This window comes from Zonotrichia albicollis, chromosome 3 (assembly GCF_047830755.1).
Source record: "Zonotrichia albicollis isolate bZonAlb1 chromosome 3, bZonAlb1.hap1, whole genome shotgun sequence".
Classification (NCBI taxonomy): Eukaryota; Metazoa; Chordata; class Aves; order Passeriformes; family Passerellidae; genus Zonotrichia; species Zonotrichia albicollis.
The window spans coordinates 107,475,320-107,491,116 of NC_133821.1; the positions used below are offsets into that span (position 1 = coordinate 107,475,320).

Genomic DNA, 15,797 nt, shown 5'->3' on the forward strand with positions numbered 1-15,797 from the left:
CTGCCTGCCTTCCCACAGAACCTGCTCTTGCTGTGTGCCACCAGGGAAGCACTGCAGTGTGTTCTACTGTCATGGACCAGGGAAAAGCCCTGCATGCCAATCAGTGCCAACAAATTACCAAGGAGTCAGTGGTCAGTCTCCAGCACACTGAACTCTTCCCAGAATCTACAGAAAACCCAGGTCTCTTGTCCTTGAGTTTAGAAAAGCAGTGTATTCATGCTAAAACTGCTTCTGAGGAGGCAACTTCCTTGGAGACAGCCTAACTTTTAGAAAACAAAACTAAAAATGGGCAAGACACAGGCTTAAGGAAATGTTTGTTGTGTGTCCAGAACACTATGACATCCAATCCAGTCCTGAAGTTTTATAAATATGTGTCTGGCTGTTGAAGTAATGAAGATAGAAAGGGTTCTGCAGACTACAAAGTGAAATTTGGATTGCTATTCCCAAATTAGGCTGGTTGAGAATTTCCTACAGATGAGGCAGCTCAAAATGTTAGAGAGATTTCTTGCCAAATTTCTGATCCCCACCTTAAAATTTCTCTCCCAGCAATCACAAGATGATGAAGCAATCTTCATAATACATTAGTTTTCTCCTAAAGGCCAGAAGGAATTGTTCTTTCCTTTGCCCAGAGATAACAAACCAACACCATGTTTCCCAGTGTCACTGTGGTCTAAACTAATGCCAGCACCATCATAAATCCTGCCCTGCCATCAGTCCTGTTTCAACACAATCTGAAAGGACAGAACCATTTTTTTTGTTACCATAAACTGAAAGAAAAAACATACTTCTGTGACAGGAGAAAAATCTTGGAATTATGTCAAAGCAGTGATGGAAGAACACAAAAAAAGAGCTAAGAATTGAATTTTCTATCATGGTATAAATGAGTAAGTTTTCCATTTTCTGCTGATGACCAGACATGAAAGGTGTGCAGCAGCACTGCAGGTCAGGGACATTCTTCTTAGTGAGGGACAAGTACTCACCTACCTCCACAAGCTGCCAATTCAAGGGTCCAAAACATTTTGGGCTAAAGGAGGTACATAAGGAGGAACATGCTGATGGACATGTGAGGGGCTTCCTTGGTCAGCTGGGGTTTTCTGAAATGCAGAATGCCAGCCAGACCAGCACTGCAGGACTGGCTGCAACAAGAAAAAGGCTATAATAAACGATCAGTTAGATGTTACAGTGACCTTGACATACATGGATGGAAGGAAAGATTCCAGAAACAGAGACCAGGATCCAGGTTCAGCCCAGGCCTGGTGCAGTTCATGTAGAGAAGCCTACTCCTGCCTCTCCCCTCCTCCCCTCCCCAACACAGCACACTACTGGTCACCTCATTCTCCAGCCATCCTTATTTCAATAATATGGCAAAATGAAAATACTTCTTTCCTTGCATACCTGGGCTGTTTTGCTTTCTGGCTTCTTTTAAAGAACCACAGTAGCTGCAGAAATCCTGCACTGAGCATTCTTATTTTTGCCCCTCACACAGGGTTTGTGGAGCCCAGCAGGCCTCTGTGATACACCCAGTATTAGCCACAGTTCTCCACAGTTTTATAGCAAGGACCATCTGGTGGTCAGCTGCCCAAATGCACAATTGCTGCCTCCTGCACCTGTTCGGTGTCATTCAGCCTCTCTCTGACAGTTGCTCTCCCATCAGAGGTCTTCCTCAGCGAGGGGATGAGAGGATGCAGCACGTCTCCTGAAACAGCAGCAGGTGCTTTTTGAGATTTCTGTTCATAAGGAGGAATAAATCCAATTTTCTCTTCAAAATGGAGATGACAGTAGGACCAGAAGGTAATCAGTTGGCTATCTGAGCCCTTTTACTCAAATCTCCCTGCCATTTCAGAGATGGTTGTGATACCTGCAGTCATTCACAAGTGAGCTTGCAATGTACCTACCAGTCAGATGTGTACTACTGTAGCATGGTATATCTCTGTGCACACTAAGACTTGAAACCATAAAAGCTTCTTCAGAGACTGTCCTGACACACCAGGATGTCCTGACTGGACAGACTGGACCACAGCCATGTGCTCTGGGAAAAGCTGAATAACATAACCTGACAGCTCAGTGACCTTCACAGAGGAAACCTTGGAATGAGTTTGGGTTTAAACTCCTGAAAGTATAAAGCTTGCAGGAAGAATGATGCTACTTCTTACAGACATCCTTCACCCTCTTTGCATCTTTAACTTCCTACAAAAGCTAGATTTTGACAGAATAATGAGCTTAAATTTGAAACTAGAGTCAAATGCCCCTGGAGAAATTTCAGTTATTTTTCTTGACTGTAGCTAAGATCTTCACACACAAAAATCCCCCATATTAGCAAAAGATCTCCTTCAAAGAAAGGAAACAGAAGGAGAAACCTGTAATTTGTGATTAATATTATGACGTGCCCTGTTATTACTACAGAGAAACAAAGGGTACAAGCTATCAAAAAAAACCCACTTCAAGGATGGCAGAAAAGTAAAAGTGAAATTAAATAATATGTAATTTAAAAATAAGAGAGCTGTAGCTGTCATTATCAGGCTGAAAAAAACCGCCAGGAGAATGAAACAATATGTCTGCCAGACCAAACAGCTACTGCAGACTTGTCTCAAGAAAATCATCTGGGAAAAAATCTGTCTCAAGATCACACATACACACTGCAGAACTCATAAGTGAAAACTCTGGGGTAAAATGTAAACCAAAAGCAGGATACTCCCTGAGCTAAGCAACACTTGCTTGTCTGTCTTTTGAGACATGGTGAAATTTTCCCCAGCTTTCAAATGGTAGCTGGAAACACATCATCCTTTGTTCTTAAGCCTCTCACAAGGAAGTCACACAGACTAAAGGTTTGCTGAGCAAATATATGACTTTTTCCTAGTCTGCCACTTTTATTTTGATGCTAAGTCCCTCTCAGCACATAAAATTGCTTAGTTGTTAGCCTGACACACTTCACCCTTATTAGGGCAAACATCCCACTGATTTGTAGGTTTGAGACACTTGTTGTCACCTGAGTGTAAGTTTATGGAGTGTTACCCTCCTGGCTGTATCATGCTGTAGGCATTTGCCTGGGAGGTGGATAGGCAGAGGGAATTTAAAGAACTAGCTTCAGCCTTTTCCCTCTCATTTTAAGAAAATGTAACTCCCTTTGGCAAGGTGTCTAAGAGCTGGCCCTGGACATCCCCTTCCCTGCCACCCTGTTTGGGAAGGGTGCAGGCAGCAAAAGCATTGCAGATCCCGTTGCCTCACTGCAGCCCTCCCCCTCTGAGGAAATGAGTAGCTCAGTCATGTTCAGGGACAGCCTGGCTTCCCTTGTCACCAGCAGGGCACTGACACCTAGTACCCCTTGCTTAGGACAGCTCTTCAGGCAGCAGGGAGGATGCCCCTAAAACACCCCCATTCAGCACCTGCAATGACAAACTCCCTCCACACTGAGACAAGACTTCCTTTGAGAGGCATCTCCCTGAACTACAACTAGGAAGGAAGCACAGATGGCTACATAAGTCACTCAAGTTTAAAACAATCAGTTAGAAGAGTGTAAGTTATAGTTCAATATCTGGCTTCTAGAATTAACCTGATCACCACTGCATAGCTCACCTGACTTTTATCAGGGGCTAACATTTGAGAATTACAGCTGTGTTTTGATAGGCCATGGGTGTCAGCTTTAATATAAATTAATGTATTAAGTAAGGACCTTAAAAAGCTTCTTTGAACACTCTCACCCTAAAAATGGCAACATTAAGATATGTGATTTTTCAAAGGCACAAGGCTGTAGCTGACTGGGAGATTTAATGCCTAGAGAATGCATGTCAAAGACTTTCCTGCTGCAAGCTGTAATTGCCATTTCTGATGCTATTTGAGGGAAAAAAAATCCATTCTCACAGCAAAAAAATGCAGAGAGATGCTGAGTATTTCTGAAGAAAATGCGCATGGTCAAAGTCATTCTGCAGCTTGGTTTCCAAAGGATGGGAGACCAATATCTGCACTGCCACCACACTTCAAAAGTCAGTAACTCCAACCTATTCTGAAAAGGTATCAAGGAGAGACTTCATTTAAGTGGCTGCAAAAGAGGTCCAAATAATTCCTCTCAGGGGGAAAGATGGTCAGAAAGATGCCCCTGGCCTAGTGGAGATAATGTCAGTCAACACAGGAACATGGAGAAAGATGCTCAGTCTGCAGGAGGTGTCATTGACTGCCCTCAGAGCAGTCATTTTAAATAGAGATCTTTTCTCAGGGTTTGCCATTTTGTAACTAAGATTGAACTTCTACTGGGACACCCTTTCTGCAACAAAAGTGTTTTAGAAGTTTACAGGTCACAACCCCTAAACAAGCAGCAGGTTTGGAGCTGGAAGAGGGAGCACAGCCATACCCATATTAGAATGTAGCCTGCACATCTCAGCTGGTCTGATATAAAACACTGACCACCAGCTAAGCAAAGGTATTTTATATTGCATTTTACAAAAGCAAGGAAGTGACCACTAATGAGCATGGTTCTGATCTCCATCAGCACATGGAAACACATTTCAAACCATTTCCTTGTGTTCTGATATATATGATACCATGTTATACCTTGATACTCATGAACAATTACAAAAACACAGAACTACCAAAACTGCTTCTCTTAGAAATGAATGCAGTATTCCTCCTCTTCCTGACATTTCAGAACAAGATGGTGTGGTGCTTTTTCAATAAGAATACCAAAATAAGGGTCATAAAGAGGCATTTAATTTATCTGTCACTACAGACCACTGGAATTTGTCACCATTTATTGCAGTCAACTAAAAATGCAGTAAAGATCTATAACAGCATTCTATGGTACTTTACAAACATATGCTATCATCACAGGTAATTTTACTGTGATTCTATTATGTATCCTGTGTTTCAATTTAATAAAATCAGCACTGAAATACATGCTTTCTAAACAAGGCAATATATAGCAAATATTTTCTTTAACTGTAAATTGAAACTTCATGTATTTTGAAATAAAGTAATTATGGTGCAATTCCTTCAAACAATAAAGGCTTCATAATTTTAATAATGTACCAAATGTATCTATGCCAAGTAACAGAAACAGGTTTAAAAGAGAAAACCTACTGCACAAACACAACATGCAGATTTTTATTAAAGAAAATGAAACAGAGCGGCAAGCATCCTGCAGTACTGGAAGGATTTGCTTACACACACAGACCAATTTTCCTTTGTCTCACAGAAAGTTAACAGAAAATGTTAGGATACAGCCCCTGCTGCTCTTCACTGCTTATACTAACAAAAAGAGCTAAAAAAATCAATCAGTATTTATGATAAAACCATATCTATGGCTGATCTAATAGCTAATGCCCCAAGCCATTTTCTTACCCTAATGCTAAATTCCAGTGAATTGCTAATAGTAATTATCTGGGAAGAGCAGGAAGACAGCTCCAAAAAAGTGCTGAAGTGCTGCTTTCCTAACTGCTGGCACTGCAAGAAAACAAAGAGAAATGATTGTTTGTACCCTACACTATCATTGTATCATTTATTACACTCAATCCCTGATCACTTTTGACAGGTACCACAAGAGATTTTGCAGCACCACAGGATTTTGTGCTTAACTGTTACTGGAGCCCAGGGCTCCTCTTTTTGGTAAATGCCAGATTGCCAGACAATGTAAGAGGGCCCCTTGGCATTCTTTGACTCTTACATATTATTTTGCTTATATGTTCAGTTTCCTACGTCTCATTGACACCTTCCATAAACAAGTTAAGCAAATATTTAGTTAACAGCACCAGCCTGGGAGGTGGTAAAAAAGGCTTGAAGTTGCTCAAGACTGAAGGGGAATCCTCTATTTCCCATTCACCAACTCCCTTTCAGCTATTTATAACACAGGTTAAAAACAGCCTTTTTATTTTAGGAAAAAAAATCTTCAACAAAGGGGCTGTCAAGCTTAAAACAGACTGCCCAGGGAAGTGACTGAGTCACCATCCCTGGAGGTATTTAAAAGATGTGTAGATGTGGCACTCGAGAACGTGATTTAGTGGCAGACTTGGCAGCAGTTGGATGATCTTGATGATCTTCCAGGTCTATTTCAACCTAAATTATTCTGTGATTCTGTTTTTTGAGGGAAAGCAAATCCCCTGCCTTTATGAGACACTCTGTCCTATTGCTACAGATGCTAGCACTCTCAAAATTATCTTCAAAATCCAGGTATGTCATGGATACTGGCATGGAGAATTTGGACCTGCCTGTGGCTCTGACAGCAGCAGCCATCACCTGCATGAAAGAAGACAAGCAGGGGTCTGGACAGCACTTGGGTCAGCCCTTAACACTGAGGGATACCAAAGATAAGCAAGTGAAATGTAAGGAAAATGATGGAAAAGTGAGAGCAGTTCTTCATATGCTAAATCAAAACTGTAAGTCTGCATCCAGGGAGGAATGCACCTGCAGTCAGCAGTGAGTAAAGCAATTAGATTTGAAAATCAGGAATGCCAAGAAGTGCAATTAGGTAAACATTCATGGAGTGTGTGCTGGAAAGGGTAAAACCTGGTATGAGAAGATAATGAAGTAATGCAACAATCCATGGAGAAGATTTAGAATTAAAAAATAAAATAACTGCAGTATTTCACCTCTTCTTTGTGAATTAAGAAGTTAAGCCTATACATAATGATGCAGAAAAGGCAGAAGCTTCCAACTAAAATTTCCACTTCCTATTTGAAAAGGTGGTGTATTGTGTCCAACACACCAGCAACTGAAAAGGCAAAACATTACTAGAAATAATTAAGAAATTAAAGACAGCTGACCCAGCCTATCTTTAGGTAACTGAAAATGTCAACAGATTTTAAAAAGATCTGTCACTATACAGAGGGAAACCAGAATGAATCAGATACAAATACAAACCAATTTTCCAATATCCAAGCCATGTTGCAGAATTTAAAGGTTCAAAATCTAATTACCACTAATTAACACCTTTTATGAGAAACAGACTTTCATTAATCTCATTTTTCTTGTCAGTGAGGTATTTGGTTGATAAACCTATAACTGAATAGGTTCAGTATTTTTGTAGAGAAACACCACAGTGAGACAAACATCCAAACTCACAACTAGAGCAAGACTATGTCTCTGACACACTGGATACACAAACCACACAAAATTTCAACAAGGAGCTGCCCCACTGGCTGCCAGTGAAGTGAGCTTTAGGGGAGGCTGCTCAGATTTGTGACAAGACCCTCACATTATAACGCTCGAGTTAAGTTAAACCAAGCAAAGGCAAAGCTGGGCAAAGCCCACACCCTGCTCTGATTCTGTGACTAGAGAAGATCCATTTGTTCAGGCTATCAAAAAGAACTTGCACAGAAATGTTCACATTTCAATAATGACAACTTACTCTCATTAGTAAGTACCCACACAAGTGGTAGATTTGCATGCTACTATTACTCTACTACAGCACTTACAACTAGGCAAATTCTTGAATCAAGAACCGAGCTCAGCGTGACTGAAAGATATTTACTGTGATGCCAGACAACTTAGTTTAAAGACCTGCAACATTACTTCCTAATGAATTTGTCTCCTTTAACCATAAGGTTTCAGACAACAATGCAGTATTTTTCCAAAGCAGCAGTTACCCCATGTCCAAAGGACAACTCCACTTACAAAAAAGATAATGTAAGTAGCATGAAGAAGAAGGTGATAAAGGACAGTGTTCCAGAATTCCAAATAGAGCACCTCTACACTACTTGCAATCAAGAGCTGACCCTCTCCAAAATTTAAGTCTCCATTTCCATTGTGCTACTTACAGCCCTCAATCAGAGACAAGACTGTCCCTTCCCTACAAACAGGAAAATACACCAACCCACTGCAACAGGGACAGAGGGAAGGTTCTTGAGTAAAGGGGCTTTCACCAGGGAACCACTGTGTGAAATCAGTGACCTACTGATCTCAGAGTTGGTTCTACCTTTGATGAATGGTGCTCAGGTTCCTGAAATGCAAAGTTCTTTCAACGCTTTTACACCACCACATAAATCTTTATATTCATGAAGAAATACAAGCCCTTATACATCTCAATAAGCTCCTGACTACCAATTTCACACCACTGTACTTGCATTTATACTTGCACAGTGTAAATAGTATTAAAGATCAGGCAAACATTGAGCCACTAACAGCTCCATAATCTGAGCTACAGCACTGTGTTCAATTACATTGCATTAGTAAAAAAATTCATCACATGACAGAATGTGGTGGCACAACAGAAACAATAAGCTCCATGACAAATCCAGGTGAGATTTTTTCTGTACATTATATATTTTAGCAACTAGAAATATTTTATTAGCAATACAGACATTTCAATATTAGAAATCTATACAACGTCCTTTTCTTTCCCAGTCTCCAAAACGTGTCGGTTCAGGGCCTCTGGGTCCACCCCTCTCTTTTGTAGTAGGATTGATTCCATCGGGGAATTCTAAAATGACAGGGAAAGTCCATTAACATTCCTATAATGTTGACAAATATAAAGATGCTATCATTAATGATGTTTTCCTTTTAGTTTCATTTTCAAATACAAAATCAATTCTTTTTTGTTTTGAAAGGCAACCTTGAACTAAATATTTCCCAGAGCCCTAGAAAATGAATTTCAGGTTTTTTTACTGCTATATGATCATATATATTAATTATATATACACATATATATACAAATACAGATATAATATTATTTATTATGCAAATAAAGAAGCAACTGAATGTCCAGAGGCATTAAAGGACCACAGCTTCTCAAGTCAGAACCTGCATCATTTGGGTATGCTGTACTTATGTTCATGAAATCTAAAACCCCAGCTATCATTTGCTGTTTACCTCTCTAATTTTAAGTACTCTGTTTTAATTTTAGCTTGAATTTATTCAAGATTCTGTTAGTCTTGTACTTAAAGCAACCAGGTTGGATGGCTGAGCCATCTAATGCTTCACCTGTTCTAATGCTTCACCACCCTCAGAGTAAAGAGTTTCTTCCTAACATTTATTCCAAGCCTGCCTTCCTTCAGTTTAGCACCACTGCCCCTTGTCCTGTCACTATCTGCTTGTATGAAAACTCCTTCCCTGCATTTTATAAACCCTCTTAAGGTACTGAGCCCCCTTCAGACATCAGAAGCCCACAGTCAGATCTTCCCAAAGCCTTCTCTTCTTCAGGCTGAGCAACCCCAGCTCTGTCAGTCTGTCCTGGCAGGAGAGGTGCTCTAGCCCTTTGATCAGCTTCTCTGGACCCTTCAGACAGGTCCATGCCTTTCTTGTGCTGAGGACTCCACAGCTGGATGCAGCATTCCAGGCAGGGTCTCATGAGAACAGAGGACAATCACCCCCTTGACTTGCTGGCCCACTGCTTTTGACGCAGTCCACGATTTGTTTTTCTAGCCTCCAATGACACCCTGCCAGATCATGTCCAGATTTCATCCAACCCCTTACCCTGCTACAAAAGAGAAGCACACTGCCAGCTCATGCTACTTTCCTAAACACCACAGAGCCTTCTGGTACCTCAGCCAGCATTCTTACACTACTCAGTGCACCTTTACTCAGGGCCATCTCCTAAGAATAGTTAACTCAGGCCATGAAGCCACGAAGCACTTGTGGCACAGCACCCCCTAGGCTGAGTCTCATCCTGCACCAGACTGTGGGGCTCCCAGAAACTCACAGCACCCCACATGGCCCTGGCCACGCTGATTCTCCACAGCCTCCCACAAACACACCTAACCTGGGATCCCTCAGTCATATCCCTAACTCAGCCCGGGTGGGCAACACAGTCACGAGGTGCAGGGCTGAAAATACAACAGGAAGACTACAACAGAAATTCTGGACATCAGACAAAAAGAAAAGTGATGGAGGAAACTCATACAGCTACAGGCTACACAGGATGACATACCAGGATACCTGCTTCATAACTGATGCCAACCGGGAAAAGAAACATGAGTATCTGAGTGCCTCTGGCAGTACAAGGGGTGCAAATGCACCTGATATTATCTTGTACAAGTCATCTTCCCAATATCAAAGCACTGCTTGTGCTGGCAGTGGATGCTGATGCTCAAAAGATTTCTCCACTGATAGCTACAGCAGTAGGAATTCAGCTTCAATTCTTAGATTTTTTTTCCTAGTAATACAACAGGCAGTTTGCAAACTATTGATAGTGTTACATGTAAAAAATACAGGTGCAACTAAAGAGACCTTGAGTCTTGCTCCAAACCCAGAATACCTAAGCAAATAACAAAAGATAAGGATTATGCATGTTTTAAATGCAGCAGTGATGGCACTGATTTGCCCAGGAATAAAAAGACAAGGATTTAACAGCTAAGCAGCTGTAACTCCAGTTAGAGACACAGTAACTCCAACTGTGAGCCAGTTCTCAAGTGAGCCACAATCTGAAATTGCATGGAAATGATTTTATAATACGAGAATAATACAACAATACAACGACAAACTGCGGAGAAATTTGTGAAATGAGAAGCAGAAGTAGCTTTGCACCATGATGCAAAGCCGTGGTGGCCTCAGGGTAATACACTCTGGAGCTGGAGACCAGTTTTTAGCTCTGCTGCACAAACTGAAATGGCACTACACAGTGCCACTTTAGCCTGTATGAAAAGAGGGGACTTCTGTGAAAGAGTGTCTGAGGATTTTGGACATGAAATTAAGGATTCTAAGGTGGAAGAACACAATCAGTTTCTTAAAAGAGTGTAAGGATTAATTAGTCTTTATGCTGCTATCATTTAACTCTGGTGGCTTTATGGAATTAAAGAAGGGGCACATCCCCATGCACCGAATTATGCACGGCACTGGCTTGCCTGGATGTTGGATACAGAGCCCCTGACAGATGGGACAGCTACACCTCCTTTTCATTTTCTGGAGGTGAGTGGCAATGCTCTCATGAGGCAGTATTACATCCAGTTCTGGAAAATTACTTTATCCAAGGCTACATCCCAAGAACTGAAGCAATTACCAGCATTGTACAGAAGGGCACATTATTGGGTTTGAAGGATTTCATGAAGTACTGTCTACAGGTGAAGGAAATTCTGCTTCCAGTGGGCACTCTGCTGCCTTCCTTTTGGAGACTTTGTATCAGTCTGTATTTCTTTTCCTCAGGATGTTAGTGCTTTCAGACTTGGCTTCCTGTTTACATGGTAAGGCAGAATATATTCTGTATACAGAAGAATGAGAAGAAAATATTTCATCAAATTGTGAATGCTCAATTCATGAAGATATTGGGCAGAAGAAACTTGGGTTTCATTTGCTGCAAATAGTTAAAAGTTATTCTTTGCATTGCCTTTTTGAAAACTTTTGTATCATAAATACTTGTTTAAAAAAACAAACAAAAAAAAAACGAACCCAAACCCCACCCAGAGTACTGTGTTCAGTTGTGGAGTTCCCAACACAAAACAGGGGTGGACCTCTTGGAACAAGTCCAGAGAAGGCCACTAAGACAAACACAGGACTGGTGCACCTCTCCTATTAAGACAGACTGAGAGAACTGGGGCTCTTCAGAAGAGAAGGCTCTGGGAACACCTTTTAGAAGCCTTCCAGTACCTGAAGAGAGCCTGTAAAAAAGCTGGACAGAGACTTTTAACAAGGTGATGTAGTGACAGGACAAGGGAGATTGGCTTCAAAATAAAAGAGGGTAGGTTTAGATTATCTATTAGGAAGAAACTCTTTACTGTGAGGATGGTGAGGCACTGCAACAAGCTGTTCAGAGAGGCTGTGGATGCCCCATCCCTGGAAATGTGCAAGGCCAGGCTGGACTGGGCTCTGAGCAGCCTGTTCTAATGGAAAGTACCCCAGCTAAAGGCAGGGCTGGCACTAAGTCAGGACACCCAGGCAAATTTGCTTCTCTTCAAGAGCAGAGGAAGCCCAGGCTCTCTGTGTGATTTGCTACAATGTCTGACCATGGCTGTTCTGAAGGTTCTTCTCCCCTGGGGCACCATTTGCTGCAGCTGTGCCCACTGCCCAGCCTCCCTGGTTTGTTTTTCAGAGCAGTAAGCAGTAAGCTTAGAAAATGATTCTAAAGAGTGCTGAATGTCTGTCACCTTCTTAAACTGACACCAGCACAGCATCTGGCAGTCTTGCCTTTAAAACACAGCTTCCAATTCTGTAAAACATCACTTACTTTCCAGAGGTTCCTTCTCCATACTGGACTCTTCTGGTTCATCAAACCTCCCCACTGGCAACTTTGGTTTCTTCAGTGGCTGCTTAGCAGGTTGAGCTCTCCCTCCTGGCTTAGAGCTGGAGCTGCTTCGTGAGTGCCAAAGCAGTGAAGACTCTATCAAGCAAATGGACATGCAGCATAAATGTGGGAGTTTAACACTGAGCAATGCTGTGACTGTCCAGAACACCTCTGAGAAAAAACTACTTCAGGGATGAGGGAGAGGAAGGCAGGAAAACAAACTCTAAAAATTATTTAACATTCAACTCATGAACACCTAAGAAATCAGCACAGATAATTATTTTTGGCCCTAGAAACAGATGTAGGCAAAATTGTGTTAGTTGTATAACTCAGTTCACATTAACAGTGTATTTTAAACTGCTTGAAGTTATCTTTGCTGTTACTTTCTTGTATTTTAGACTCTTAAACAGTAATTATGCTAGCATCGACCAGTACAGTCTGTTTTCCAGGAGAAATCCTAACCTCCCCCAAGAAACCTGCTGATTTCCATATCTTGGCTCATTTCTAGCAGCTTTTTAGTCAGAAAAAGCTTCTGCCTTCCCAAAGGAAAGTTTAAAAAAATAAAACATTCCCTTAGTAACAGGTTTTCCAGAATGTCAGCAGAAGATAGCTGGGTTTCCCTTAGGATGGTAAAATAATTCAGCTGGTAGTCAAAAGCAGGAAAAACTTTGAGCATGTTTAAGTTCAATTATGTAAGTGTATGCAAATGCTTTCACTAAAAGCATTCACTTTTTTTCCTTAAACTCCTACTAACGGTTTGGTTTAAAAAGCCAAAAATGTCCACAGTGAGCATAAACTATCCACTAAAAATATTTTGGCTGTGGACAGGTGCCTAAAGCAGTTCTGACATTTCTTAAGAAGCAAGATTCAAACACAAATCCTCCCTGTACCAGCTGGGTGCAAAGTACCTGAAAGAACTATTATTCCACTTTTCTAAGGAGATTGAATCAGGAAGTCTTCTCAAGCACTGACAACTTGACTCACCTAAATATACAGCAGCTACCAACTCACTTGTCTTCCCAGAATCAGCATACTCATTCATTTTAAAATACCACATCTTTAATATCAAACCCTACAGCCACACAAACTGTATTATGTCTGCCAACTGCTGCCAATGCCCCAAAGGAGTAAAGCATGGTGTAACAAATTATCAACAGTAAAGGATCCAATCTGTTGCAAATATTGGGTCTTTCTACTCCTGCCAAGCTTCTTGTCACTCTTCAGTAAACTAGAAAGAAAAGCTAACAAGAAAATTCAATTATAGCTGGTATTCTAGTCCAAATTAAAATAAAAAACAGATTAAGGTACTGGTATGAAATTTATTATCTCGGTCACTAGAGAAGAGGCAAAACCCATTTTCCTTGATAGATTTACTTGATGCTCTTGACCAAAATAAACTCTTCTTGACAGAGAGGTGACAAAAGTTCAACATTAAACATCTCTGAAAAAGATGAGATAAACTATCAATACTAGTAAGCCACATTGTACAAACTGATCTTTGATTCCCTCCTCTTTTACACAGTGTCACAATGCCCTACCATTTGTTAATTATATAACTGAACTTGAAAATCCCAATTCTTTAAAGTTGCTGCGCAGCAATATTCCATCTTTTGAAGTGGCCCACAGCATGTGATTTATCCTGACAAAGCCATCCATGCAGTGGGATTTGGGAACACATCGGGATGCTCAGAGGATTAGAGCGTTAGCCACATCTTGCCAGGAACCTGACAGCCAAATGGAGCACAAACATCTAACAAAAATTCCATGAACATACAGTGCACTGGTTTTAGTGTATTGTATCAATGGCAGCACAGAACCTCAGCTTTTGGCGGCAGGGAAACACCCAACAAAGAGCCCAAGGTGAGGCCTGAGGGACAGGCTCTGTTACCCAGTCTGCCTGACTTCTCCATAAACAAACTCCCTGAATTTCCTCAGGAGAAGGGAACGGAGCAATAACCTCCAGGTCCACCGCACGTTTCCTCCAGCTATTCTCCAAACCTTACACTGCTTTTTAACATTTTACTGCCGATAAGAACGAAGCAACGACAGGGCAAGAAAACCTCCGTAATAACAGAGTTGCCCGACAGCAGCAGATTTACAGGACAGACGAGAATATTAATATCGAAAGGGCGAGGGGGAAGGCAGGGAAGGGGTTAAGAGCAGGGAAACTGTGGGGCCACGGAAGGTGCGGGGAAAGCTGCGACAGCCCCGGCCCCAGGCTGGGGAGGCGGGGCGCGCCACACTCCTCACCCGCCGCCATCTTGGGCGCTCTCCAGCCCCCCCCCAGCGCCGGCAGCCCCGGGCGGCGCCCGCCCCGTCCCCTCGCTCGTCAGCTCCTGCGGGAGGAAGGGCAGGGGAGCCGGGGGACCCTCCGCGGCACAGCCCGGGCCCTCCCGCCCTCCGCCCGCCTCTTACTCGCTGCCCCGGGCGCGCCGCGCAGCAGCCGCAGAGCCATGGCCGGGACGGAGCCGTGCGGGGCGGGCAGCGCCGCCGCGCAGGCGCCTAAGGCTGCGGCGGCTCCAGCCGGGGCAGGCGGCGAAGGCGGCCCCGAGCAGCGCTGCCTCAGCGGCCTCACGATCGCTCCGTGCCCCGCGCTGCTCCCCGGCTCCGGCAAACAGCGGCGGACGGCGCCCCGGGAGCCACGGTCCCGGTGAAGGCAGCTACGGGCTCACGGAGATGCTGGAGAAATGTGCTGTAACTCTGCTCCACGTTTGTCTAGGGGTGCAGAGAAAAGACGTCTTCTTTCTTCAACGCAGTGAAGAGTTTAGCGCTGCAGGAACCCGTTTTCCCCTCAATCTGTAGTGTAGTCCAGCTAGGGTTTTTTTTATTGTTTTGTTCGTTTTGTTGGTTTTTTTAATAATAAAAAATTGTACATTGTTCAATAACACACTTTGGCTAACACCATAGTGATATACACACAGTGTTCATGCTTTCAGACAGCATCGTTGCAGTTTCCGAGTTCAGGCAGTGAAGCTGCTTTTAAGGCTCAATATAAACCTAACCCTGGGATAAGTAACACCTGAGTTCATGGAGTGGCGCTCCATGAAAGTACATAATTAAGTACAGTTAATGTTTTGAATATACTAACTTTTGCTTTTTGTCACCTTTTAAACCTCTCCAGCTGACAGTGTTCTTAGATAAAACAGAATTCACTGTCCACAGATACTAACCTGAAGGTGATAACTTGGAGATCTGGATCTAAAATAGCATTTTTTGTTCACATCTGAAAGCTTTAAGAAAGTAAATATTGGTAAATTAAAGAGCAGCAGCACTTCCTGGAGTTTATTGGAGTTACATCTGGCAATGCCTACACACTGAAAGTAATTAAATTTAACTGACTGCCTTACGAGTGACATTTTCTCTATCAGCCTTTTATAACATGGTTAATTAGACATTAGAGACTGAAAATAATGGAAAACCTTTCCTTTATTCTAAGAGCAAGATGCTGGGCCTCTAGATGAGAGAAAATGAAGACAAATGCAGAAAAAAATGCTGTGCCTGAAAGCAGCAAGGAGAAAACCTAAACAGATTTTGTCAAAGTTCAAGAGAACTTATTATTTATGTCTTCAGTACAATAAAAACATGAAATCCTTCTCTTAAAAAACCTTACCAAGCTGTCTGCAGACACCAAGTAAGCTGTGCTCCTAAACTGCTTAACACA

General features: G+C 42.3%; 1 protein-coding gene across 2 annotated transcripts; it reads right to left on the reverse strand.

Annotated features, from left to right (window-relative positions):
- Window positions 1-4,405: 4,405 nt before the first annotated feature.
- On the reverse strand, window positions 4,406-14,707 carry SDHAF4 (succinate dehydrogenase complex assembly factor 4). 2 transcript variants are annotated; one of them, XM_005483929.4, is made up of 3 exons: window positions 14,552-14,707; window positions 12,080-12,232; window positions 4,406-8,404 (listed from the first exon to the last, which is right to left on the reverse strand). In XM_005483929.4, exons 1-3 carry the CDS (start codon window positions 14,589-14,591, stop codon window positions 8,295-8,297), a joined length of 303 nt encoding a protein of 100 aa, XP_005483986.1. In that variant the 5' UTR covers window positions 14,592-14,707; the 3' UTR covers window positions 4,406-8,294. The 2 variants fall into 2 exon arrangements, with proteins under 2 accessions (XP_005483986.1, XP_005483987.1); XM_005483930.4 differs by lacking the exon at window positions 14,552-14,707 and adding an exon at window positions 14,387-14,523.
- Window positions 14,708-15,797: the final 1,090 nt, after the last annotated feature.

Coding starts and splice junctions, on each gene's coding strand:
- SDHAF4 (XM_005483929.4), bottom strand. CDS start 14,591: ATGGCTCTGCGGCTGCTGCGCGGCGCGCCCGGGGCAGCGA. Junction 12,233..14,551: donor CGGCGCGCCCGGGGCAGCGA/GTAAGAGGCGGG, acceptor TTTGCTTGATAG/AGTCTTCACTGCTTTGGCAC. Junction 8,405..12,079: donor GGAGAAGGAACCTCTGGAAA/GTAAGTGATGTT, acceptor CTGTCATTTTAG/AATTCCCCGATGGAATCAAT.